The 27,813-nt window shown below is 45.1% G+C and overlaps 1 protein-coding gene and 1 long non-coding RNA gene across 23 annotated transcripts in view; one reads left to right on the plus strand and one right to left on the minus strand.

Annotated features, from left to right (window-relative positions):
* MSI2 (musashi RNA binding protein 2) overlaps positions 1 to 15,424 on the minus strand; it is a 385,662-nt gene extending 370,238 nt beyond the window's left edge. For 19 of the 22 annotated variants that reach the window (XR_011493761.1, XM_070482946.1, XM_070482937.1 and 16 more), the window contains exons 1-5: positions 15,094 to 15,373; positions 14,759 to 14,799; positions 14,341 to 14,422; positions 13,536 to 13,620; positions 9,488 to 9,529 (exon numbers count right to left, since the gene is read on the minus strand). Coding sequence is in view for 20 of the 22 variants with exons in the window: in XM_070482946.1 (XP_070339047.1) it covers positions 9,488 to 9,529; positions 13,536 to 13,620; positions 14,341 to 14,422; positions 14,759 to 14,799; positions 15,094 to 15,155 (312 nt within the window). In the remaining 2 variants the exon portion in view is untranslated. Of the gene's footprint in view, positions 1 to 9,487; positions 9,530 to 13,535; positions 13,621 to 14,340; positions 14,423 to 14,758; positions 14,800 to 15,093 lie in introns of all 22 variants that reach the window. The other 3 variants (XR_011493763.1, XM_044745662.2, XM_070482940.1) reach the window with 3 other exon arrangements.
* A 280-nt stretch (positions 15,425 to 15,704) lies between these two features.
* Positions 15,705 to 27,813, plus strand: part of LOC123276388 (uncharacterized) — a 39,095-nt gene continuing 26,986 nt past the window's right edge. Inside the window, exons 1-2 of the long non-coding RNA XR_011493764.1 lie at positions 15,705 to 16,099; positions 17,086 to 17,192. This is a non-coding gene — a long non-coding RNA (uncharacterized lncRNA). The remainder of the gene's footprint in view (positions 16,100 to 17,085; positions 17,193 to 27,813) is intronic.

A 27,813-nucleotide genomic window follows, 5' to 3' on the forward strand; every position in this document is an offset into this window, starting at 1 on the left:
ACACACAAACCATACTCTGAAAGTCATTTACAACATGCCAGCTAAAAAAAAAAGCGCCAATGATTGCAGTGGCCTGTCTATTTGCAATTGCCCAAAGAGAATAATTCATTTCAGCGGAGGATATGGATGAAGCCCTGAATACATTCCAACACTGTATGCTGCCCTTCAAAACAATAAAAATGTAAAAAACCCAGAAGAAAGAAGGCCTGAGGTGGCAGGAATGAGAATCTCTTGACCCCCAAGGAATTTATTCTCCTGGATCTTCTGAAGCACTCTCTCCCCAGAATGCATCATCAAGACCATTTTATTAGATTTTTCTAAACCCTTGAAATTGTCACATAATTGAAACAGAAACAGCAATTTAAAACTCTGAATGGATTTCTTAAAAAGAAGATTCTAGGCTGGCCCAGCATCCCCTCTTGGCTGCTCTCGCCCCTAACCTAAATTTAAGGCCCTTTCACACAAAACCCTATTTATCTTTTAAATCCTCCCCTGACATAAAAGTTACACATTCCCCTAATGCCTTAGATTTCAGGACATTTGGGAGAAACTCATCCCAGACAACGGGCTAAAAAAAGAATCCATTAGCATTAACTTGCCTGTCACAGCCAGTGACAAATAAATGAATGTGATGCTTTCAGATCAGTCATTGGTGGAACTACCCACAGGCAGATAAAGACCAGAACTGGGAGAGAGAAGGCTCACGGGGAGACCTCTCACACAGTGGTGTCTTAGCTGTCCCCTCGCTGCTCCCCAGGACCTCACTCTCAGAGGCAGCAAAGACATAGGCATCAGAGGCGGAAAAGGAAATGCGTTCCCAATGCCCATGGAGCATCCTCAAGATAAAGGATGCATGCTATCTTCCCTTCGAGAGCCAAGACCCCAGCAGCAGACCAAGCCACTGACACAGAATCTTCCAAATCTCAACGCGCTGTTCTATCCATCACCCCTAGAAAGGGGCAACAGTACCCATCAACTCACACGCGAGACAGGGCCTTCTATGATCCAGGCAACGCCATCTTTGGGGAGAGTAACAGATAATGAACGCTTACATGGACCCACTATGTGCAGGTATCACACTAGGCCCTTCATATGCATCAACCCATTTAATCCCCCTAACAATTCCAGGATGTAGGTCCTGTTAAAATCCCCATTTCACAGATGAAGAAAGGTAGGCACAAAACCATTAAGTGATTTGTTCAAAACTCCATGGCTGGTATGTGGCATTTAACTGCGCTAAACAGGTTCTCAGAAAATACGCAATAGAAACTAACCTGAGGCTTCCAGGCCAGACCACAACAAATTCTATTCCTCAGCCTGAGCATTTGACAGCAGTCAGGCAAAGCCCAGGAACCTAACGTCTACCCACTCACGCTGGATGCAGCAGGGCTTCGAGGCTAAGGGAGCAAGGACTGGGATTCAGATAGACTTTGGTCCAAAGGCCAACCCTGACTCTAGTTCTGCAGCCCTCGGAAAGCTGCTTACCCTCCCTAGGCCTCAGTTTACCCATCTGTCGAATGGAGATAATACCAACTATTGCAAAGGACTGTTGTAAGGATTAAATAAAAGGAGATTAAGTAGCTACAGTAGCCAGTCCTGGTGGTCTAGCAGTTAAGATTTGGTGCTCTCACTGCCACAGCCCGGGTTTATTTCCCAGTCAGGAACCACACCACATGCCTCTCAGTTGTCATAGTGTGGTGGGTTGCGTGTTGCTGTGATGCTGAAAGCTATGCCACCAGTATTTCAAATACCAGCAGGGTCACCCACGGTGGACAGGTTTCACCAGAGCTTCCAGACTGAGAGAGACTGGGAAGAAGGACCTGGCACCCACTTCCGAAAAAATTGGCCATGAAAATGCTACAAATAGCAGCCAAGCATTGTCTGTACAGCACCGGAAGTGAGAGGATGGCACGAAAAGACCAGCAGGGTTCCGCTCTGCTGTACACAGGGTGGCTAGGAGTCAGAACGGACGCCACAGCACTACCACCCCAAGCAGGCGAGCAGTGGTACATCAGTATGGTGCCTCACACATGCTGACTCACAATAAGCATCATTATTTTGAGGTAGGATTTTTCTTTTTCGTTATTTAAGGTCTCAAAACTAAAATAAAGAAGTCTAACAGCCACGCACCCACCCTGGGAATAACTTCCCAGTTGTTGGGAGCGTGATGATATCCACACTTGAAAGAGAGAACAGGGACACCCTGTTGTATTCAGGGCCCAGTGGGACACCTGTCCCAACTGGACGAACCGTCGTAGGCTACTGCTACAATGGACCACAGGGGGCTCCGTCCCATTACCACGCTTGCTCACACCTCTCACGCTGCACAGAAGGGACAGGTCGCGATTCCAAAACTTCATGTTCCTCACACCAGGCAGCCACTCAGCCAAAGGTAACTCCAAGCAGACACTACTTATAAAGTCACAGGTCAGGCTGGTCTGAGCCACAGGGCACACACATTGGTGCCATACAGGAAACCTGTGATTTCCATACCAAGAAATGACATCTTACTGTCTACACACGGTAAGGTCAAGATCACGGCTTAGATAAGGACAAAGTACAGAACTTCACAATTCTGTCTGTATCACGGCCCCTTGTTAGGAAGGCAAAGAGGAGAGAGGAAGGGAGAAGGTGGAAACAAGAGAATGACAGAGCTCTTTGTAGCTGCCACACACCCCAAAGAGCAGGGGTGGAATCTGCCAGGAGCATCACTCCTAAAGAAGGGTCTATAGCCAGGGAGAACGCAGCCTGGGTTACACTGGAGGCAAAGTCCAGGGTGGGACGCTCTCCATGAAACTGCATCAGCCATAGTCCCATCAGTGACCCCAGCTTCTATATTGGTCCTAAAGAGCTCAGAACATCGTAGGGAGCAACTCCGTGATCCTGCACACACACACCACAGCTTCCCCAGCACCAGCCAAATAAAGTACAAACTCATTTGCTTTGCCTGGCAGTCAAGGCCTTCCACAACCTGGCCCCCATCGCCTCTCCAAGCCTCACTCCAGAGCACTGGGCGGCCCACTCCCTCGGCTGCAGCCGCGTGTCCTGACCTCTCCTAGCCCTGGTACAAAGAACTGCATTCCTGCCATTCTTCCTTCCTACCTGCTCTTCAGGATCCGGGGCAAAGACCACCTCCTCCAAGAAGCTGTCTTCACTCGTCCTTCCTCTAAATGCTGTTCCTGTCTCTCTTACTGTGCTTATCGCATCCTCTCCTGTATCACAGGCAGCATCCCTCCTCCCAACCTGGAGGTAAGACCCTTGCAAACTCTATCTCCTCTGCATTCATTCTATCGAAATGGAGGTTGATGGTGTGCACAAGAACAGTACTAAAAGCCAAAGGGTTTTTTTCTAATTAGTAAAATATGTTTGTGCCCTTAGAGCCCACTGTCCAGTGGAGGCAATAAGGCATGAACCTAAATAACCATAAAACTCAGAACGAAGTGCCTAACACAGTCCCTGGTGCTGAGCAGAAACTTGGTAAACAATTTTGAATACTGAAAGTGAAAGCAACCGAATATATTAACGATACAGTCCATCGCCCCCCACCATCACTCTTAGCCCACCTAGCTTTTCACAACTGACAGTGTGTGACATACTTGTCCATTTGCTCGTTGCTTATTTGCTTCACTAGAGTGAAGGCCCCATGAGAGCAGGGCCTTTGCCTTACTCTCCATACCATGCCCAGAACCACCCGCACACAGTGCCTGGCACACAGTAGGTCCTCAATAACGTATGGTAAATAAATGAATGCATGAGTGCCTTGCACAATGGCCAATGGATGTATCAATAAGTTTTTGCTAATTTATTATTGTTGGAAGGGCCATAACCAGAGAAAAGGTAAAAGTGCTGTGGAAATCCAGAGAAAGAACTATTACATCCAAGAGGGAGCAGGGATGGCGTCAGGGAAAAGGTAACGACTGAAAGAAGGGTCTGTTTTGTACAGCAGAGAGAAGGAAGGCAGTGCAGACCCACAAAAGGGCAGCTATTCAGAGAAGGGCGAACTCTCGGTTTCAAGGCAGCAAAAGGTAGACGAGTTGAGAAATCAGCTGGAAGAAGACTCTCCCGTATAGACATTGAAGGACCTCACTCCCCGGGCGAAGAAGTTTACCCTTTGTTCAGTGGGCATCAGGAAGACACGGGGGGTTTCCCAAACCCCTCAAAGGTGGGTGCACGCACACAGCCAGCAATTAAAAACAATTAAACGAGCTCTTAGTAAACGAACGCACCAGATCAAACAAGAGGACCACGATGATGAACGATGTCTCCCCTTTTATGTTCTCGGGGCTCTCGGCCGGAGAATGTCCAGATTTAAAAATACAAAATAGGACACGAAGAATGGCTGCCGCCTCAAGGGGCACCCAAGGTGGTCAGCCAGTTCCTCAGAGTGCCTTCCTCCTCCTTCCTTCCTGGGGAGGCAGAGGGGGTCTCACCTGTCTGCCAAAAAACCTCTGACACAGAACACAGGAGCTCTGGCACCACAGGAGACTGACCTTAATGTTGAAATGAAAGCATGTGAGGAAAGGCAGAACGCAGGGAAAGGACTCCTCCTCCTGAGCTGACACCTGCTGCGGACTGGAACGCAGCATGGAGCCGCGCTCCCTGACAAGAAAGCAGCTAAGCCACTAATCCCCCCGGGTCCTCGCCGTTGTGGACCAGGGCTGCAGACACACCACCACATCCCTGCTGGGACCCAGAAACCCACTGGCAGGTCCGTTAACCGTGGCTGCCGAGACGACAGCTGCAGATCATCCAAGATGGCAAGACTCTAGGATGACCCGACCCACAGCAGCAGGGGAGGCCAGATGCCAAAAACTCACCACCCCTCGCCCTTGAGAAGCTGCCAAGAAACCACTCCCCCGGAACAGGAGGTGCGCATGTAAAACGCTCATGCTGCGCTGCACCCATCTGGACACATGCTTAACCGAGAACCTTCTAGACAACAGAAAAACCCAGCTTCCAGCTCCACCTTGCCACAACTCAGCCGTGTGACCTAGGGCAACCGACACAACCTCCCTGAGTGTCAGCTGCCTCCGATGTGAAAAAGGCAGGCTGGATTCAACTCACATGTTTAACAGTCACTGAATGTCAACCGTCAACAACTCCCTGCCCTCAGGGGGCTTACAGTCCAATTAAGATTTTTCTGAGGTCATCTTCACCATCACAAATTTTTTTATTCTACAATAACGTATCAGCAGACATTTGCTGGGCGCTACTTAGTGCCCGGCTCCCAGCAAAGACTTTTCATTCATCGTGAAAACAACTCCATGTTTGGCATGACACCATCCCTGTTTTAAACAGGAGGAAACTGAGGCTTGGAGGGGCTTAAGTGACTCACCCCTGATCCTCCAGAAGGGACTGAAGGGCAAGTGGAAATAGGTTGGAGAAATGAGATCTCCCTTATCAATAGATAAGGTTCTGGTCTCTAAAACTTAAGGAGAAAAACGACAACTGAGTGGAGTCAGGAACACTTTCTCATACACAAGGATAATTAGGGCAGGTGGTGAGTTACGCCCACACTCACCCCTGCAGGAAGATGCTAGGCAGTCTCTTGGTTTCTCCACACAAGAAAAAGAACCCACAAGCTTGAGCAATAGTCCTCCAGGCAGCCAACACTTCTGCCCAAAGGGACCAATGAAAGAATATGACATGACTGATCCCAATCATCCCCATTTCTCCAATGGTTTCAAATTAAGTCATCTTTCTAAGAGTAGCATGACCATTTTAATTTTTTAAAAGACGGGGGGGGAACTCTTACATATTTTACAAAATGAAATAATCATCCGGAGAAATAGCAAGACACAGAACAGACCTATCATCTTCGGATCAAAACGTACTTCACTAATTAACGGCCACTAGTCTCCAAAGAGTCGCCCCTTGGCTAGTTAACAAAGCTCCATTATATGTCACCAGAGAGGTGAGCATTTACATGGCAAAGGAGAACCAATGAACGGCAGGATTCAAAACCCTTCCTTCCGTGGCTCATTAAAATTCTGGCCAAAACAGTTTATTTATATGATACACTGAAGAATATTATGACAGTACTAACATGAAATCTGTTCTTCACCGCCACAGATTTTCTTTCCTATTAAGTTACAGTTTCTTTCCACTAGTCTTGTTTTAACACCTCCATGGAATATTTCTCTGGCGAGTGTTAGCGAGGAGGGACAGCCAGAAACCAGAGAAATGAATTTTAACTGCAACACCCGCTGACAGATCATTTACAAGCTCCTAACCCAGTCCACGAGGAGGGAAGCAGTTCACCTTGCCACCAGGACCCTAACTCATACACACACATTTTTTATCAAAGGGAGATAAATAATAAATAAATAAGTTCTACACTCCTGCCAGCTGGGTTTTGGCCTCCAACACTAACTTCAATCCGAAATCCCCAGGCCGGCCTCAAATTCTATCGGAAAATAATCGCTGACAAGGAAGATGCTTTCTCTGCATCCTGCCCCAACTCCACCCACCACACACTGCGCCAATTCCCCAGATGCCTCACTGGGGTTGAGCAACCCCAGAACCATCTGAAAGGATGCCCTGAGGGGTCGGACAGAGAGACACCAGCAGTCAGTGTCACACAATGGAATGACATCACAGCGGGTGGGTGAATCATCCAACCATGGAACTCCAAAGCTCTGCGATGCTGGCTGTGGTTCTGCTCCTCACAGCCTGATGACCACTCTGAGCCACCTCCTCTTCCATAGCAGAGAAGCGATACTCCATGACGCCCCCACAGGATGGCAACACTGGGAGAAGGCTCAGTTCTGGAGTCACGGTTGCCTACGTGTGTCCCTTGTACCACTTCTCAACCTAGTTGCACCTTGGTTTCTATAAACCTATAAAATGGAGATAAAACTAGCACCCACTTCATAGGGCAGAGGAGAAGACTGACTGACTAAAAGAGAATACGTATAATGACCTGCAACATTGCCTGGCACATAAATTGAATTAATACCATTATTATTAATAGACCGCTCACAGGATTGGTGTGAGGGCCTAACAAGAATAACAGCAAAAATACCAGGTAACACATATGGTATTACCATGTGCCAGGTTTTTTGGGGTTTTTTTGAGGAAGATTAGCCCTGAGCTAACATCTGCTGCCAATCCTCCTCTTTTTGCTGAGGAAGACTGGCCCTGAGCTAACATCCGTGCCCATCTTCCTCTACTTTATATGTGGGACACCTACCACAGCATGGCTTGCCAAGCGATGCCATATCTGCACCCAGGATCCGAACTGGTGAACCCTGGGCCTCCAAAGCAGAATGTGCACACTTAACCACTGAGACACCAGGCCAACCCCCAGGTCATTTTCTTAAGCCCTTTACCTTTATTAATTTACTTAATCGGCAAAAGATTCGATGAGATGGGGAAACTGAGGCTCAGGGAAATTAAATGATTTGCCCAAATTCACACAGCTAAGGAGTGGCCCGGCCAGGATCTGAAGCCAGGCTGCCGAGCTTGAAAACGACAATAACAACGATGATTCAACCAACAATGATAAAGGTGGGGATGAAGATGAGTTAGGAGGCCCTCACCCTGTGCCAGGCTCTTTTATTCTTCACAACCACCTTCGGAGGGCACTACCGTCATCACTCCCATTTTACAGATGAGCAAACTGAGACTGAGCGAGGGTGATTTGCTCAGTGTCACAGGACCTGGGATTCAGGCGGAAATAATGGACAGGAAAAGTACTTTGGGAAGTGTGTCATAAAACGGAAGGTGCTATTATGAAATCCCAAGAATTCCATGGAAAGACGTCCTTCCCCAACTGCTTCAACGTTAGCTCATATCTAAAAGTTTGACAATTCACCGAAAACATTCCAGACTCCAGACTGGGGGAGAGGCGGAGGAAGGGCACACTTCGACAAGTTCAAGAAATATTCTGTCTCGGTTTCAAGTTGAATGCATCACTGCAAAACAAAATGCTAGAGTATATTAAAATGAAATATTGCCTTCCTGGTTTAAAAAAAAACAAAAACCAAAAAAAGTTGAGGGGGCAGGCAGCAAGGAGGAAGAGAACACAGGTCACACCTCTGGTTTGACCAAGTCAGGGATTTTTCCAGTTTCCCTCTAGAGTAATCTGATCCTAGTTCTGGGTGATCAAATGACTAACCTGGAAATTTGAAGATTCACACTTATGGAAGAAACAGCAATTCTTCCAAACCCAGGAAATACTGCTAATTCTGGAAGGCTTCGGAAATGTCAAGGATCACACTCAGTCCGGAAAACCTTTAAATGGTTAAGACAGTCCCAAAGTCTGTGCTCAGTACAGAAATAATCTAACCTCTTTGGTTCATTAATTCCTATTATTTGCTTAAGCAGTAGAAAAAAATGCCTTAAAGTATTTTGCTATATTTACTTAAGAGATTTATGTTTCTTTTGAAAGAAAGAAAGAAAGAAAAGAATTGCATCGCAGGCTCCAGACCTGAAATTCTCAAAATATCACCCACAAATGCCAACTTTTTCTTCATTAACACGGAAAACCATTCTGCCCTTGACATAATTAAAAGTTTCCACTTCTGAGAGGCCGTGTATAGAGAAATAAATGGAATTTGCTTAAACCACAGGCCTTTCCTTTTATGACCTACCATCAGAAGCTTCACCTTTTCCTCTTTCCCTAAAAGAGGGCCAAGGCCACAAGATGCAGAAAAAGTATTTCTTCCAACGTTATAGAGGGAAGAAAAAAGTATAATTAAAGAGTGCAAGTTCAACACCTAAGCCATAAGCCCTTTACATTTCACCTTAGGCTCCTCGCAGCTGTGGTCTCATAGCCACACCTGGCAAGCAGGGTGAAAACTATGTTAGCTACACACTTCTTAAAAAGTGAAGGCCTATCTGAATCCTCTAAGTCAGTCTTGTAGCACAACTCATGCCCAGTTACAACATTTTCTGAACTTTCTCCGCCCAGACACCAGCACTTGCACAGAGCCAACAGCACTGCTGGTTTCAAGCGTGCCCTAACGTATCTAACCAACCTGAAACCAAGACATCCACTGCTTCCTCTGTCAGATTTAGGGCTTTAAGGGGCTACAAAGTTGTTTTTCCAAAAAAGGACAAGCTGTTTACTTAAATTCTACTCCTCTCCATAAACTCCAGGTTGTAAGGCCTCAAAAGAGTACTCTTCAAAAAAAGGCACATGGAAATGTCCAACTTTTCATGATATGATCTCCACAAGGCTTAAAAAACAGAACAGTTGCATAAATACTACAACAGACGGAGCCATGTCCTCCCACTAAGGATCAGGCTTGTCCCTGCCCGCTGTCGCATGCTCAGAACCCACCTCGGGACGGCTAACTTGCAGACGCGAGGTTATCTCCCAGAGCTCCTTGCCTGGCTTGGACTCTCACAGCCACACGCTGATACCCTGAAGGAACGGCGTGCACCAGGTTCAACGCTTCATTGCCAGCACTCTGTTTGAAACTGGAAATCCTTGGCAACCATCTCTGAGAGCTAAAATCCTATTACTGATTCTCCCACTTACCTTGGGTTGCGCTCGACGAGGAAATGCAACTTTGGGGTCAATCTGGGGGAAAAAATGGAAAAATGGGAATCAACTGCAGTACTTTAAGGAGAGAAGACGAATATGATTAATCACCTAATTATTAATCACTCATTTCTCAGGCTTATCACCCAGCTTTTAGTAACTTCTTGGGCAATTCAAAAGTTCCTTATACTTTGATCTAAACTTTAACTGTCCCTCCCAAAATGTAACAAATATAGCTTGCCTTTCTGAAATGGCCTACCATGTATTTCAATGTATGCTCTTAATAAGCCAGATCTCATGAGTTCTTATTTAGACAAGGGCTTCTCTTCTGGACACTAAATATTAAATGGTCTTGCATCTAATTTGTGATGCATAGCTGGGAGAAAAGAGGGGAAAAAATCATCACTGAAAAAAGTCATAACCTGAAAATTAAATGTAAGAATCTTCCAGGGCCGGCCCAGTGGCGCAGCAAAGTTAGCACATGCTACTTCAGTGGCCCAGGGTTCGCGGATTGGGATCCCAGGTGTGGACCTATGCACCGCTTGTCAAGCCATGCCATGGTAAGCGTCCCATATATAAAGCAGAGGAAGATGGGCATGGATGTTAGCTCAGGGCCAGTCTTTCTCAGCAAAAAAGAGGAGGATTGGCAGCAGATGTTAGCTCAGGGCTAATCTTCCTCAAAAAAAAAAAAAAGGATCTTCCAGCAGTACATAACTAGATGGTAGCTCCCCCCCACTTTGATAACTAAACCACACAGGTGGGGAAAGAGATATCAAAAGTTTTTAAATCAAGAACATCCTAAAATTCCCCATAGACATCCAACACAACGTTCTGCTTGAATTAATTCACTCGCTTTAGCCAAAGTAAAGTTACCTAAGATTAATCAAAAGGACAGTTCGTTCTGTAGTTATACCTCAAAAGAAAGCAGGTGTCCAAAACTATGGAACATAACTTGTTTCTTAAAAAAAAAATAATAAAATTAAAATAAAAGGAAATACATGAGCTAAACCCACTTGGATTTTAAAAACCACAAGGGGGTAAAAATCTATGAGCAACCTAAACCCAAATTAGAAATAAGGCCATCACAGGAACAGAGTTAAAAAAAAAAAAAAATACTGCAAAAAAGAAGTCAGAATTTAATGTAACAATTAGGGTACTCCCCCTACCCCAAACCCAATCTGAAAGGAAAAAACATCCTCTAGCCCAGATCACATCATTCTCAATCAGGGATTGGCTTTGAAACTCAAAACAATTCCCACAGCAACATCTGAATCTAATAGGCTGACCTGAGGGGGAGAAAGTTGTTGGAGATAATACGGGAAGGGAAGGAATAAAAAAAAATTCCCATTGTTGGTTTTCATTAGATTTCTAAATGTCACAGATCTTTGGGTAAAATGCAGCAGGAGAGTGGCGTGAATATTGCTACAAGTTATTTATTTCTAGGTTTTGGTTTTCATATTAAAATTCTCCCCTTTAAAAATGTAAATCTGAACTTTGTTTTCAGTTCTGCCACAGAGGGAAAAAAAGGGGAGTGACGCTTTGGGAAAAAACACAGAGGGGAGAAAAGGGAGATCAAAGTTAGTTCCTGTCCCCAGACCCACATCCTTTAGGACCCCAGCCGGTAAGGCATACAAAAATTCACCACTTTTACTAACGTAGTTTAAAGACCAAACAAAAGTCTGCAGCATGTTTTCTACCATTAAACATCGCCTGAGAAATGAGAGATTACTTTTCAAAAACTAAAATAGACAAAAATCTCTGATCTAGAAAACTACCCTTTCATCAAGATTAACATTACCGCATCTACAGGTGTATCCAGCAGTGACTAGAGCTGTCTACAAGAGAAATACAACAGGTGTGGATTTTCCATTCTGTTGACCAAAAGTAAGACAGATCCGTCTTTTCATAAACACTCCCCCAAAGTATTTTTTTTAGCGGACCAGCACACAATTGCAATAATAAGTCATCTTGTTTGTGCGGTAAAAGGTGAGGGAGGGGGTAGGGAGCAGTGAAGACAGCAGAGCGCTTAAAAAAATATATCTAAAATTCCAAAACTCAAAGCCAATTCAGAACTCCTGTATTGTGTGTTGCGGTAACAGCGTGTTACACCACAATGAGTGTTCGTTGGTGCCCGCAAAGTTTACACGCTGAGATCTCCGAAGGAGGGGATGGGTCAAGAGGAGTATGGCAAATCCCAACCTTTTGCACATCCCTGTGAACTATTTTTTAAAAAGGAACAAAAAAGAAAACTACCAAAAATTAAAACATTAGTTAGTTAGGTACAGCTCTACTTACTGTAGCTACAAATCCTCTAGGAATAGACTAGGGTACTATTTTGGATGTGAATGGCCGTTACCTAAACAAAGCTTTTAAGGTAACGGTAAACAAGATCCTCGTTTCCATGTCAATAAACCAACCGCTTCTGCCTCCTGCACTGAACGTTGAAACAAAGTCAAAAGCTAGGTTATACTAAAGAATAGTGACCAAAACACGTCTACAAACAATTAGGGAGGGAAAAGTGCAGGCTTTGCACCTGATACTGAAGGAGAGGACCCACCAGCCACCACAGAAACCAAATACTATTTCTCCTACCTAGGGTGGGGAGTTGGGGGGGATCATACATTCCCAGATTTGCCTTGAAATATTTTTCCTCTAATTTTACTAGCTTTTTGAAATGTCTAGCCAAGAAATCAAGGAGAAGAAAATTCTTCAGACAGCCTTTATCACCCTACAAATGGCTGTCCCTGAAATGGAATTATCTGAAAGTGCAAAAAGGCTGGGCTGCAAGCTATGATTAAGTCCAGGACAATTAATAAAGCAACTTAGAGTGTGTGGGGTCTTTTCTTGGGGGCTGGGGGACACACACCTGACCTCTGATCAGAGAAGGAGGGTGAATTTGCAAAAGCAATCCAAGCGCCCCAGAGGTGGCCAGGTTTCTCTTTTCTTTTCTTCTCTTCCACTCAATGTTAAAGCCAAAAGGGACGTGGAAGATCACCTCGTCCCACTCCTTCAGTTTACAGAAGAGGAAACCGAGGCCCAGGGGAGAGAACAACTTGCCCAGGTTTGTACCAGGCAGCTGGGACTAGAACCTGACCCCGTGCCTGTCCCATTACCCCACAGAACGAAGTCCCAAGCAGCCCAGCCCTGCATCCCAGTGTCACCTCAGGGCCCCCGATTGAGGGACTCTACAAAAACCGAGGGGAAATTCTAGTAAGCATAAAGGGAAGGGAGCAGAGGCAGGAAGCCAACACAGGGGTCTAAATAAAACATTGCAAACTCCCCCCCCCACCTCATTAAACATATTATTATATACTAACACTCTTGTGACCTCTACCCAGAGACTTTTCTCCCCTCAAGACTGGACTTTAAAACCTTCTGACGCTATAAAAGCACCCACACTCAACAGAAAGGATCTGAGAAAGAAAAGGAAAAACAAATCACTCGGAAACCCAAGACCTTATCAGCCTTAGATTTCAGGCCATCTGGAGTCACCCACTGGATGCCCAGCCTGGCTCTGGGATGTCTCCTTCCCCTTTCAAACAGCATTCCAAATCCCAAGCTCCCCAAGAGGGACCTGTTGCCTGGACCTGCGATGAGCGCCCCCTCGCCTCCCTCCCGCCCCCTGTCCCCCTCGGCCGGCGGGGAAGCAGGCTGTGCCTCCTATAAGCCAATTCCCACAGCCAAGGTCGGTAACGCATGCTGTGCTCGTCTGACAAAGAAAAGTTGCATTTGCTCTGTGGTGGAAACTCTCTGAGTTTCTCTGCATGGTCCCTTAGCCCGGAAGATAGCCTCCCCCCAAGCCGACCCCTCCCCCCAAGCCCACGCTTGGCAGCATCTGGAGCCGCCGAAGTGGGACAGGCTCTAAAAAGAAACCCCGAACCCGAGCGTCGCAGCAAACTTTAGCGCCAACCCTCAAGCTCTGCTGAAAAGTACCCGGTTCTCAGCACAGAAGCAAAAGAAGACACTGTCCCTTTAAATAGGGCTGTCAGTGCCCAGATCGCTCCTGAAAAGGGGCGAACAACAACAACAACGAAAAGCGACCTACCGTCTTGGAATCTAACTCATGGTGAGGCTGACCTAATACTTTATCTACACTTGCTGGGTCTGCGAACGTGACGAAACCGAAGCCTCTGAAATGAGACAAAGAGGGAGAAAAACAAACAAGAAAATGTGACACCATTGAAAGCAACACGGAGTGCGCCCTAATGCAGAACGGAGAGCAAAAGTTGCCCCCACGCCCCCTCAGCCCCCACCGCCCTCCCCCAATTCCCCTCCTGCCCAGAGCCCTCCGCCTCGCCAGAAAACACATCAAGGTTAATGGGGGAAGTGGAACGGCGGCAGGGCGGGTGGAGGTAACTTGGAAAATGCTGGTGTCTCCACTCTTTCGCCACCTCAGTTTCCTCTCCTCCTCCTCCCCTTCCCTTTCTTAACGCTTTGTTTTATTTCGAAGGAAACCTGGCACTTAGAAGAGATTCATCCAGCTTCCTAAGAGGGGCTTAAAGAGTTTGGGGAGCTGGGAGTGTGGGGGAAGCAGACATGAAAAAAACAACTACAGTAGAAAAACAGTGGAAAGTGAATGAAGCTGAATGTCATTTCAATCAGGAGAAAAAGAAGCGACGGGAAAATGACTTAAAGCGGAGAGATGGGCATCTCTGTATCCAGAGTTCAGCCCCAGTTGACAATAACCTTTGGGGTGATGGGGGCGGGGGGTGGAATAGAGCGACGTTCGAAACCAGCCACATGCCTGAGCCCCATTCTAAATCCGCTTAGCTACTTCCGAAGACACCTCCAAAAATAACACTTAAACTTTCTTCTAAAATAAAGACAAAATCCAGAAGGGGATGGTTTACCTGGAGCGTTTCGTAGTGGGATCTCTCATGACCATACATTCTCTAATTTCTCCGAATTTGCTAAAATAGTCTCTAAGGCTATCTGTAGAGAGAGAAAGAGAGAGATGGGGGGGAGGGGGAGGGAGAAGGTGTGGAGAAAAAAAAAAAGCAATGCAAATTTTGATCAAGGACAAAAACCAAAAGTAGTTTTCTGTTGTTATTCTGTTTTGTTTTTGCATTTTTTGCACACGCGGGGGAAATTCGGCAACAGAGGTCGCGTAGAGGGCTCAGAAAGGATTTGCTATTTAAAAAAATAACCTTGCACAGGAGAAGTGGGGAGCCAATGGCGGGGGGGGGGGGGCTCCTACACCGGGATAACAAAGAGCAATAAAGAAGCCAAGAAGGGGGGGACCCAGGCGTCCCCCCCTCCCTCCCTTACCTGGTGAGGTCTGCCAGCTCAGTCCACCGATAAACATTTTACTAGAGGGAGAAAACATAACAGAAGTGAGCACCGATGTCAGATCGGCCATTTTGACGTGTAACTTACAAAAGCTAAAAGGAAAGCGGGGGGGAGCGAGCGAGCGAGAGCCGGGAGGTGGGGTGGGGGAGAAGGTGACGGCGAAATGGAATCCAAAGGTGTGTAACTTCCACGGGGGGGGCGCGCGGGAGGGGCGGGGGGGGCGCGGGAGATGCCCGGCTCCGCGCACCGCCGTCCCCGCCGCTGCAAGGAGAGCGAGCCCGAGGCGGCGCGGTGGGCAGCGGCTGGAAACTTACCCGGGGTCGTGCTGGGAGTCGTTGGCGCTGCCCGAGGTGCCTTGGCTCCCATTTGCCTCCATATCTGAGCCCCCCCGCCCCCCCACCCCCAAAAAACCGAGCCCCACAGCGATCCGAGCGGAGCGGCGGCCGGCTCCGAGCCCCGAGATCTCCCGCTCCCTCCTCCCCCTCCTCCTCCCCCCCGCCCGGGCTCCTCCGAATCTCTCTGCGAGCGGCGGAGCCGGGGCAGCGGCGAGAGCCGTCACACGTGGGCTCGGCTTAGCTCAGCCCCGCTGCTCGCACACCCCCCGTCCCCGCCCCCCCGGCCCATCCCCACCTCTCCCCCTCCTCCTCCCCACCCCCATCTCCTCCTCCTCCTCCCCCTCCTCCCCGGCGCACGTGGGGCGGAGTTCTAGAACGTCGTGTAACCAATGCCGGTGACGTCACGCACCCCGGTGCGGCCCCCTCCTGCCCGCGCGCGTACACTCGGCCCCCCGCGGCCGGACCCACGGGGGCGGCGCGCGAACCCCGCGGCCAGAGGGGGCCCCGCCTCCGGGCGGGCCGGGAGCCGGGCGAGGGGGAGCGCACCCCGACTTCCCTGGATCACATGGGCGGCGGGGGGCGGGTGGATCGAGGGAGGGGGAGGCGCGGGCAGCTCGCCGCCGCTCCTCGCTCGGTCAGGGGAGAAGACGCCCCCCACCCGCTCTAGCCCGGCCTCTCCATTCAAGTTCGTCGGCCCCGGCTGCCGAGATCCGCGGATGGCACCAGCCGCCCGCCCGGCTCTGCGCCCTTTTTCCAGCCACCGCGCAGAAATTTAGGTCAAGGACGTCGGGATCAAACCCAAACCCAGGCGCTCCTCGGGCGGCCTCCGAGACCCCCCCCAGGATCGGGGGGCTTCAAGATTGCGGAGACCCTCTCGCACAAACACCAGCCACAAGTTTTATTTTCCCTTCGCGCTGGAAGTTCTGTCTGGCTCTCGCTCCACACCGGCACGTCTTGCGCCGCTCCCCGCCCTTCCCCGGCAGAGGTACGAATCCGTGCCCGGGAAAGGTTATTTTGGAACTTTGAGAAACTGACTCGATTCCAGTGGTGAGAAAGTGCCGAAGAAGGGGTTTCCGCGTTAATCGTACGGCGTTTAAAAAATATAATAAAATGAGTTTATAGGGGTCAAGGTCAAATAATTGGGGTTCAGAGCAAATTTTTGTATATTGCGAGAAATAGTTTTGGAGCGTCTCTGGGATGGCTTGGGAAGGGTGGTTATTTCAGGAATCCCCTCTCCAACCCGTTCGTTATATATTTTTATTAATTTTATGCCGAGATAGCAAAATGCATGGGATTTAAATAGCCGAGACCCCCCGACATCTGGAGAGGTGAGTGAGGGTAGCGGACTGCTTCAGACACACTCAGCCCCGCCACCTTAGGAGCAGTGTGGTACAGCACAGGTCCTGGCACACAATAGGTGCTTAATAAATGCTGGTTTCAGCGCTTCAGGCACTGAAAACTCCAAAAGACGGTGTTTGTAGCTTCCCAGAGGCATGGCACACTTCTCCAGCAGATTCCAGGCTGGCCAGATTCAGGCTGGATTCAATTTATGGGGTATTTAAAGCAATAAGGATACAATTATCCTTATTGTTTTAAATTATTACAATAAATTGTGTTAATATGGCATGAGGGGCAACATAAAGTTGTGGTTCATCAAATACTCAGATTAATGTTAAGCATGAATTGATGCCTAATTAACACTTTTCCATTAATTTTCATAGGATTAGGGCACAATGGAATACACTCAACACCAAACCTGTACCAAATCCACTGTGGGTCTTGGAAAAGTGGAATATTTGGAAAATCCCAACACCAGCCACAGCCTTGGGTGACCAGACTTAATCTCCCTGTCTCCTAATTTGGGCTAATTCTTCCCTGAGAGGATTGATGGGGTGAGGGGAGGAATAGAAGTGAACTGCAAACCTATATGGGGCATGCTTATTATCAGTCATTACTTCGTGTGATTTTTAGGAGGCACTTTAAATCTCTGAACCACCAACCCAAGCGTTTTCCATCACTCCAAGCTGCTTCCCAAATCATCTGGGGTCTCCTGTGTTGAAGAGCCCATTGTTATTACGGTAATTGTTTATTGTGTTTATTCTCAATAACAAAATGCAGACAACAGAGCTAATTGGATTGTGTTTGGGATTTTTACACTATAACTACAGACCTTTACAGGTAGAAAGGCCTTTGCTGATCCAACCTCATTTTACATCAGTGCCCTGGAGGACCCAGGCTCCCCACCCGCGCCAGTCAGTTCCTAAGAGGGGCTCTGGCCCTCAGTCCCGTGCCCTTTGGCTTTGCTGCATGCATATTTCTTCTGTCCTTCACAAGGTGAGAGTGGGGTGCCCTTGTTCCCTGTGGCAGACCTACACAAGCTGACACTGAACTGAACTGAACCCTGACAGGGGCTAGCGCTGCCAGTACAAGGTCGGTGACAGAGAGAGCTAGATCTTAAAGCTCCATCACCACATTGTTTTACTTATTTATTTTTAATTTATACGTAGGAACATTTACTCTTCTTGGGCTATGATTCTATGAGTTTTGACAAATGCATAGAGTCAAGTAACCACCACCATAACCAGGGTGCAAAAGAGTCTCATTGTCCCTAACAGTTCGCTCTTTGCTGCCCGTTTGCACTGTTATTTGTGACAGTTTATTATTATTATGCATTTCTTCTCCAGCTCACACACTTAATGTAGCCCCTGGGTCAGGAGAATTCCAGCAGCACCGTGTCAGTCCTCCACCCTCTTTTTTTTTTTCCTTAAAGATTGGCACCTGGGCTAACAACTGTTGCCAATCTTTTTTTTTTTTTTTTTCTGCTTTATCTCCCCAAATCCCGCCTGTACACAGTTGTATATCTTAGTTGCAGGTCCTTTCTAGTTGTGGGATGTGGGACGCCGCCTCAACGTGGCCTGATGAGCGGTGCCATGTCCGTGCCCAGGATCCGAACCCTGGGCCGCCGCAGCGGAGCGCGCAAACTTAACTACTCGGCCACGGAGCCGGTCCCCCTCCACCCTCTTAAAGTCTCCACAGCCCGTGACACTGTTGGACACTCCCATCTTGCCATTCATTTTCCCCTTGGCATCCTTGATGCCCACATCCTAGTTTTCCTCTTAACTCTCCAGCCTTTTTTTTTTTTTTTTTTTGTCTCTTTGCCCTGACTCCTCCTCTGCCTTTCCTTTCCATACTGGTATTCATTCTCTCCTGCAGCTGCACATGCCCCCTGGATGAGCTCTCCGGAAGGATAGGTTTAAATACCACCTACATGTTGATGCCACTCAAATTGAAGTCTCCAGCCTGACTGCCCCGGAGCTCCAGGCTCTGGATAATTTCTTATTCAATATCTCCACCTACCCTTCCTGGAGGACTCCCGACTCAACATGTCCAACACCACAGGCATGCTTTTTTCCCCTAAATCTGAACTTCTTTTAAGCTCCCCTCTACCGGTGAACAGAACCCCAGGCATCCTAGAGACAAAGGTGACCCCTCTCCAGGTTGACACCTTCCCATGTGCCATTCATCATAAAGGTCTGTGGGTTTCACTTTCTAAATATCTCTCAAATTCATCCTTCCTGCTACTGCATCCCACATCTCCCTCTTGAGCTCCTGCAATAGCATCTTAAACATTCCTCCCACACCCATGCTAACTCCATGTGTTTGGAAAGCTTTCCCTGACCTCTGTGACCAGGTCTGATCCCCCTTGGTATGCAGTGTTATCCTGCCAGAATGTCCTCTGCGTACCTTACCCTGTGTCATCATTGGCTTTATTGCTCATCTCCTCCACTAAGCCATAAGCTCCCGTCCATTTCTGCTCTCCATGTATTAGCACAGTGCCTATTGGTATGTGATTGACACTCAGTGAATATTTGTTGAACGAACGAAAGGATGAATGAATGAGTGAAGGTCAACATCTAATTTCATTGTAGGATTTTTTTATCCATGTCCATAAGTCAAATTGACTGCAATTTTCCCTTCTTGTATTGCCTTTGTCCTTTATACTGGCCTCATAAAATGAACTGGTAAATGTTCCTTCTTTTTCCATTTTCTGGAACAGTGTGTATAAAATTGGAATTATGTGTTCCTTGAATGTTGGGTAGAGCTTGCCAGTAAAGTGGCTGGGTCTGGGATAAACATTTCCTAGGTTGATTTTTAACTACTGATTCCATTTTTTGTTTGTTTGTGGGTTTTTTTGTGTGTCCAGGAAGGAATTTATTTATTTATTTTTTTTTCGGATGTGATTCCATTTTTTTAATGGCTATGGATCTCTTTAGGTTTTATATTCTTCTTGAATCTATTCTTACACATTATATTTTTCAAGGAAATTATCCATACCATCTAGGTTTTCAAATTTATTAACAAAATGCTCTTCATAGTTTTTCTCTTCGTGTATTTTAATCTCTGCTGCATCTCAGTAAAGTCTGTTTTTTTATTCCAAGTATTATTGTGTGTGTATCTTCTCTTTTCTGGATCAGTGGTGGCAGAGATCTCCTCTGTTTTAACCGTGTTTCTTTCTACTTTCTACCAGTGTTTTCAAAGAATCAGTTTTTAGTCTGATTAACACTATTTCTCACTGTTTCATTAATTTTTGCTTTTATATCTTATTATATATTATATTCTTATATGCAAGAATATATATAATACATAAGTATATCATATGTAAGGATATAATATGTATTGCGTATTATTGATATATACCTTATGTTATTTTCTTCCTTCTGTCTCTTTGGGTTTACTTGTTGCCTTTTATAAAATTTCTTGAATTGATGGCTTAAGTAATCACTTTTCAGTCTTCTGTTTTCTGATTTTAACATTTGAGTGTAAGCATTTCACTCTGGGTACCACTCCAACTACATTCCACAGGATATATAGACTTTTTATCATCCCAGGCAAAGAATATTTAGATTTCAAGTATGATTTCTTCTTTGGTTCAATACACATATATTTTTATATTTCTAAACATAATAATTTTAATTTGATTTTTTGGTTATTTATGTCTAGTTTAACTGAATTAGGGTCAGAAAAGGTGGTCTGTATGAAGCTCTTTGTTATTTGTTGAAAGTTGCTTTGGTAAATGGTCAATTTTTATAAATATTCCATGTGATTTTGAAAAGAATATCTGTGACTTGATTGTTAAATGTAGCATTCCACATGGGTCTATTAAATCAAGCTTATTAATTATGTTATCCAGATTTTCTGTAATATTTTGTCCACCTGATCTATCACTTTTTATAATGATATATTAAAATCTCTTTATATGACTGAATTTGCCAATTTCTCCTGTAAATCTCTCAAATTTTGCTCTCTATATTTTAAAAGTATGTGATAAGGTACATCAAGAAGGGCTGTTAAAATTTCTATTTTTTATGTTTTATTTCTCTTACTCTTTGCTTTATGTATTTTGAAGTTATTAGCTGCATACAAGCTTACATTTGTTATGTTTTCCTAATGAATTATTTCTTCAATATATACACAGATTATCTTTAACCCCAGACATCTTTAGACTTTTTGCTTTAAAGTCTACTTTGCCTGCAATAAATACAACTACTCCAACTTCTAGTTAGCATTTGCTTGCATGTCGTTCTTCATCCTTTTACTTGCAACCTTTCTGTGTCTTCAGGTTTTAGGTGAGTCTCTTCTAAACAGCATATAGCTGGATCTTGTTCATTTATTTATTTGATTGGCCAGTAAGTTTAGTCCATTTACATTTAATGTGATTGCTGATATCTATAATGAAACTTAGGGTCACAAATATATAATAACCACAATCTCAGGTATACATACTGTCACCATTAGGTATATTCATGGCCTTATTTTATTTTTTGATAATATGAACACCTGTAAACCTACTATTCAACTAGAGAACTAAAATAGTAATAATGACTTACAACTACCTACGTGCTCCTCCCCTTCCTGTACCCCCATTTGAAGTAACCACAAATCTCAAACTTATATTATTCTTTTGCTTTTTAAAAAGTTTTATCAAATTTTTATCACATACTTACCTTAAAATTTTATGAAAAATTTCTAAGGTTTACATTTTTTACTTAACATGTTATTATTATTATTATTAACTTTTTTGAGGAAGATTAGCCCTGAGCTAACTACTGCCAATCCTCCTCTTTTTGCTGAGGAAGACTGGCCCTGAGCTAACATCCGTGCCCATCTTCCTCTACTTGATACGTGGGATGCCTACCACAGCACGGCTTTTGCCAAGCGGTGCCGTGTCCTCACCCGGGATCCAAACCGGCGAAGCCAGGCCGCTGAGAAGCAGAACATGCAAACTTAACTGCTGCGCCACCGGGCCAGCCCCTCAACATGGTATTATTAAGATTCAACTAGTTTGCTGCATCTGGCTGTAGTTCATTATTTTTCATAGCTATATAATATTCCATGGTGTGACCATGACACAGTTTAGTTTGTCCATTCTCTTGTCATAGGCCTTTGAGTTACTCCAATTTGAGTTGTTTTTGAGTTGTTCCAATTTTTTGCTGTTAGGGAGCAGTGCTGTAATGAACATTCTTGTCTTCTGGTGTAAGGGAGCAAGAATTTCTCTTTGGAGTGATTACTGGTTATAAGGTATGTGAATGTAACACTTGACAAGATAATGCTAAACCGTTTTCTGAAGTGCTGTTCCAATTTGTACACAATTGTTCCAATTTGTCACAATGTATGAGAGCCTACTGATCTACTGATTTCTGACGTTTTGGAATTTATGTCTTTAGTCTCATTTTGCACCTTTTATTTATTCTACTTTCTCTGAATTTTTTGTTCCCTTCCTTTCTTCTCTTCTATGGAATTGATCAAGAATTCTTTGTTTCTCTTTCCTCTTTACCTCATTTAGAAGTTGTAAGTTCTATTTCTCTTCTTAATGACTGCAATTTTTAAGCGTACACTTGACCCATCTCCCCTAAAACTGTACAATAAGCTAAGAATGATTCCATTTCAATTGCATCCTCCCTCCTCCGTGTTATGGTTGCGTGTTATTTTAGATCCATCTGGTGTTTGTACCCGTAAATTTAATCACCATTGTCATTTAGATCTACACAGTCATTGTTTAGATTTGCCCATGTCTACTAATTTGTTTACCTTTGTTTCTAGCATACTCTTCCTTTTTTCTAGGTACCAGCCCTTTTCCTTGAAACATATCCTTTAGTGGTTTTCTCAGGGAGGTTATGTGAGTGACATGCTTTCTCTATCAATGTGAAATTGTCTTAGTTTAGTCTCATCCTTGACTGACGATTTCTTCACCTTCACCTTGTCACTCTGTGCTGCTTCCTGGGCCGTTTCCTCAGGTCCATTTGCAGGTTTCTTCTTCAGCTATGGCTAATCTGCCATGGAACTCATCCACCAAGCTTTTCACATGCCATTTCTAGATCTTAGTTTAGTCTCATCCTTGACTGACGATTTCTCTGGGTGTAGAATTCTAGATGGAAAGTTATTTTACCCTCAGCCCTTTTTTTAGCTATGTCAAGTCTTCTTGTTTCTCTATTTATTGTTGAGACATTTGCTTTCACCCTAAATGTCACTCCTTTGTAGATAATCTGTCTTTTCTTTCTGGTTTTAAGATTTTTCTCTTTGTCTCTGGCTTCCTGCATTCTCACCACACTGTGTGCAGGCATGAATTTCTTTTTATTTACCTGGTTCAAGAGTCATTGTACATCCCAAATCTCAGGATTCATGTATTTTTATCAAATCTGGAGAACTCTCAGCCACCGCCTATGTGCATCCTGTCTGCCTTGCGTTCTGTCCAGACTCTCCTTCTGGTACTCGCGTAAATGTATAACGCACCTTCTCCTTCTAGGCAACGCACTCCGAACCTTTCTCTCAGACTCTCCTTCACCTTGTCACTCTGTGCTGCTTCCTGGGCCGTTTCCTCAGGTCCATTTGCAGGTTTCTTCTTCAGCTATGGCTAATCTGCCATGGAACTCATCCACCAAGCTTTTCACATGCCATTTCTAGAAGTTCTATGTAGTTCCCTTTCAGATCTACCTTTTTTTATAGTGTTATATTATTTTCTCATGGTTTCAAGTGTTCTTTTATGTCTTTAACAAATTTAAGCTTACTCATAGTCTGTCTGGTAGTGCCCTCATCTGAGGTTCTTGAGACATTTGTGTCTACCACATCTTGGTTATGGTGGGCTGTGTCCACGTAGGTTTTGTAGTTTGGTGTTGGGTCTCTATTTTTATTTTTCAGCTTTGGAGTTCCTGGACTATACAAGTAGGGTGAATTCCAGCCCCCAATTTACCTGAAGGCTGGGCTGTAGTCCCAAATTCTCAGTGAAGACTTTTTTCTCCACTCTCAACTCATGCCAAGACAGTCACATTTTCTTGTCTCCCTGTGCCATTGGGGAGATCTTTTTTCCGGTGCATTATTTCTATAATGATTCACCCTTTTGAAGATTCCAGCTTTTTGTGGGGGTCTCAGTTCCGTCTCCCCATTTTGAACAGGCCTACACACCGTCTCCTTTCCCTTTTGATGCTCAGACTTTGGGCTTTCAAGGCCAGCAAACCTGCCCGAGACCGGCTCTGCTCCTGCTGACTTGCTCACCATGTTACCAGTCAACTCCCTCTTGCTTCTGGCACTGGGGGCCTGTCCTTATTGTCCCGTAAGCTCATTTCAGTGGGTGTTTATTGCTTTTTGACCAGTATTCATAGATGGTTTATAGTGGGAGGATTTCAAGTTATTTAGTGTGCCATATTGCCAGAAATAGAACTCACTTCCATTTAATTTTTAGTATCTTCCATTTCAAATTTTTAATATCTTCCATTTCAAATGCATTTTTTTTCTTCGAGTACCATGGCATCAAAGATTTCCAAATAATCGTTTTTTCTGAATAATCTGTTATGGGTGAGGCAGCATTGGAATTATCGCAAATGAGGCAAACATAAGTCAATGCAGCTATACACTATGGTCACCTGGGAACTTTGAAAGTTGCTGCTGCTCCGTTCCACTCATGAGAGTCTGATTTAATTGATCTGAGGGACAGCCTGGGCAGTGATCTTTTTAAAACTTGCCAAGTGATTCTAATGTGTGACCAAGACTGAACAGAGTTATTTTAAAACATATTGATGAAAACAAACAAACCGTAATAATCTCTGGGCTCCACCCCAGAATGTTGGATTTATTTTGCCTGGGGAGGGCCTCAGGCATCATATTTTTAAAAATTCGCCTGATGATTGTAGTGAGGGTTGAGAACCAATGATTTACCTGGCTGCATCCAGTCAGAAGGGAGGAGTTCAAATAACGGTAGAGCTGGAAGCATGAGAATCTAGTCCAACGGTTCCTACTGTCTGTGTAACAGTCCATCAGACACCCAGGGACCTTTTTAATTATACAAGTTCCTGGAGATTGTGATCACGTAGGTTTAAGGTAAGGCCAGCGGACTGTGATGGGCAACCAAGTTTGGAACCCGCTCAGCTGGCACATCTTGTTTTACAAAGGAGGAAGCCTTCCCTGAGAGAAGTAGTTTTTTCTCAAGGTCACGGAGCTGATTCAGAGGAAAGCTGACTTCTACCTTCCCGTCTAGTGTCCATTTCATCCATATCCAAACGTGCAGGCTCCTACTGCTTTTAGAAGATCTTGGCCATTTTAAAGAGGCAGATTTGGGATCTGTGTGCAGTGATTTGAGGAAGGTGGGGTTTTCTGTTTTGCTTTGTGGGGAGCTGGCACAGCAGAGGGGAAATAAAGGCCTGCAGCCCGGCAAGTAGGGTCTTACTAGTAGCTCAGTGACCTTGAGCTGATAAGCCACCATCGAGTCTCAAATACCCCATCTGTAAATAGGGGGTCATGGTGGTTTTAAAATACGTCCACAAATTCTTTAGCACTCCTCTAAGGGGTGGAGCCTAATTCCCCTCCCCCTGAGTAGGGGGCGTACTTAGTAACTGGCTTCTAATGAACAGAATGTGAAGGAAATGATGGTGGGTGAATTCTGAGGCTAGGTCATAAAAGGCATCATGGCTTCCACCTTGCTCTCTCTCTTGGATCACTGGATCTGGGGAAAGCCAGCTGCTATATTGTGAAGATGCTCAAGTAGCCCAGTGGAGAGGCCCATGTGGAGAATTGGGGTTTCCTTTCAACAACCCAAACTAACTTGCCAGGATTGTGAGATAGACACCTTAGAAGTGGCTCTCCCAGTCCCAGTCAAGCCTTCGGATGACTGCTGCCCCAGACCACAACTTGACTACAACTTCACGAGGGACCTTGAACCAGAACCTCCCAGCTAAGCCATTCCTGATTCCTGACCTTCAGATACTGTGTGAGATAGTAGATACTTGTTGTTTGAGGCTACTAAGTTTTGGGGTAATTTCTTACACAGAATAGATGACTACTGCAAAGATAACTTCAAAACGTGCTAAAATAAAGCTGCTTACTTTGTAGGTTTGCAACAGGATTCATATGCTAACATTTATAGAGTGCTTTAGTTAGACTCTGGCCAAATGAGCTGCGTATTAGATATAAAGTAGCGTTTGCGTATTATTAATGTTATCAGATGGCAACACATTTCATGTTCAATTACCTAGAATGCTCTTTCTGGAGCATCGCTTTTCTCATCTTCTTATCCCCACTGCACACTTATAAAAGGTCACTGTCAAGATAGAAAAGTATATATATGATTTAAATGTCTTGACTGAGTTACTAACAACTGTGAGCATGTTTTCAAATTGGAAAAGCAAGATTAATTTAAACTTGCTCTTTTCCATACGATGCTCTTTGTTTACTCTTCAGTATTGCATTTCACCGCCACACCGAGCGCCCCTCTGGTGAAAGAGTTTGTTCACTTTATCTGTCCCCAATAGTCTCACAGGCTTTACTCTTAAGAACAGACATGGCGGACTTTGCACCCAAAAAGCAAACCATATTTTTACCAGAAAATATTTAGTGAAATGAATTTTTATTCATGAAAATTCCACCAAGTACAAATTTCGTGTCTAAAACTAATGGGCCCTTTGCATTTCCCTTAAATAAATAAATAGCTTCTTTCCTCAAGAATTATGACTTCTGAGCGTGCTCTTAAATTCAGAGCTAGTTTGTTTTCTTCCAAGAAATAGAAAATAAGCATGTGCGTACAGATCCTAAGTTGGCCCTTCTAGATAAATATAATATGGGAAAGCCGAGATGGCATCTTTCTAAAAGAGTCCTAACTGTGGGTATAAAATATCTGGAAAAAAACGTGAAGAAAGACAGAGGATGTGAGGCTGAGAGGAAGTGAAATTATATTTGTCAAACACTCTTACTGATCTAACATACAAATATCTTTATGTGTAATGTATTTACTCCTAACTTTGATGTATTTAGAGACATAAAGGTCTACTTTATTTAAATGATGGAGAAAATCTGTTTTGTTTTGTTATTTCTTTTCCAAACTGGGGAGGGAAATGCAAAATCTCCCTTATGGAGGAAAAAGAAATAAAAAGTGTTTAGTCAAATTTTTTCCTTTTCGAATTTCACATCAGACACAGCTAGAAAGCTAGTGTTGTAGTTGAAGAGTCTTGCTCCCTTTCGCCCCTCTGCCTTCCTCTTTCCTTGTCTCCAACTCAGAATGACCACACCCAGCCTGGGCAAATGCTGCCTACAAGGCTAGCTGCATGAGAACAAGTCAGACGCCGAATTCATCAATATCGTTTATCCAATGACCACAGCCGAGGATCCTTCTCCGTGCGGCAAGAACAGGGACCGGAAATCTTTAATCTTCAGGAGTTGCAAGAGGTGGCTGGGAGCTTGGTGTTGAGCGTGAGGCTGGCTCTGGCCCCTTTGGGTGGCCTGTACCATCCTGCTGAGCCCCCTCCCCAGCTATAACCCTCTTGCGATATAAGCATGGGTATGGTAGGCACAAGAGATAAGCCTCAGGAATTAAACAGAAAATTACCATTCTCATTAAAAATATCCCAGGGCCACTCTCCCGAGCACTTTAAAGCTGTTTTAACTGCTGTTTGTCATTCTGTCATCATTATTCTTAAACATGTAGGTAAATATTTTATTAAACGTCTTCACTGCTTGGCAGTTAAGGAGCCCTTTGCTCCTGGACCTGGCCGTCGCCCAGCGCTGCCTCGGAGGGTGGGAAACGAGTGCGCCACTTGAACACTCGATGGTGTTAATAGAGTCCCAGTCCTTTGCACCTGGAAACCATTTTCTCCTCTGGCCTCTCAGGCTTAATCTTCCATTTCTTCCCTTTTTAATCAGTTACCAACTTAGTCTTGATGAAAGGTGCTGGGGCCCCCAGAAGAAACTGGCTACGCCTTTTAACTCCACCTGGAAATGGTTGACATGGTGCCACTGTCACCTTCCCTTCCACCTCTACACCCATGCCCCATCCCCACCGTGACCTGTCTTGCCAAACAGAAATCTGAATGTCACAGCTGGAAATATGCAGGGCCCCTCCACCCAGGCCCCTTCACACACTCTACAAGTCACGTCTGTGAACTGCAGGCATTCTCACAGCCCACCAATGAGCCTTATGGCCCTGTTAGCTTCCCAGTTCGCCAGCAACAAGCTCACAGCTCAGGCCCACAAGTCCATGCATTAGTTTGTACCAGTGTTGGGTCTGCTTCTTCAAAATTCTTTGCCTTTTACCGTTTACACAGTATTGGAGGTGGCCAAAGCAGCAATAAGTAGCAAGACTGTAGCGTCATCCCATCCTATCTTTGAGCCTTCAGGAGGCCACTGGGACAAGATCTATTTCTGTGTGAGAAATTGCAA

This window comes from Equus asinus, chromosome 13, assembly GCF_041296235.1.
Source record: "Equus asinus isolate D_3611 breed Donkey chromosome 13, EquAss-T2T_v2, whole genome shotgun sequence".
In the NCBI taxonomy this organism is placed as follows: domain Eukaryota; kingdom Metazoa; phylum Chordata; class Mammalia; order Perissodactyla; family Equidae; genus Equus; species Equus asinus.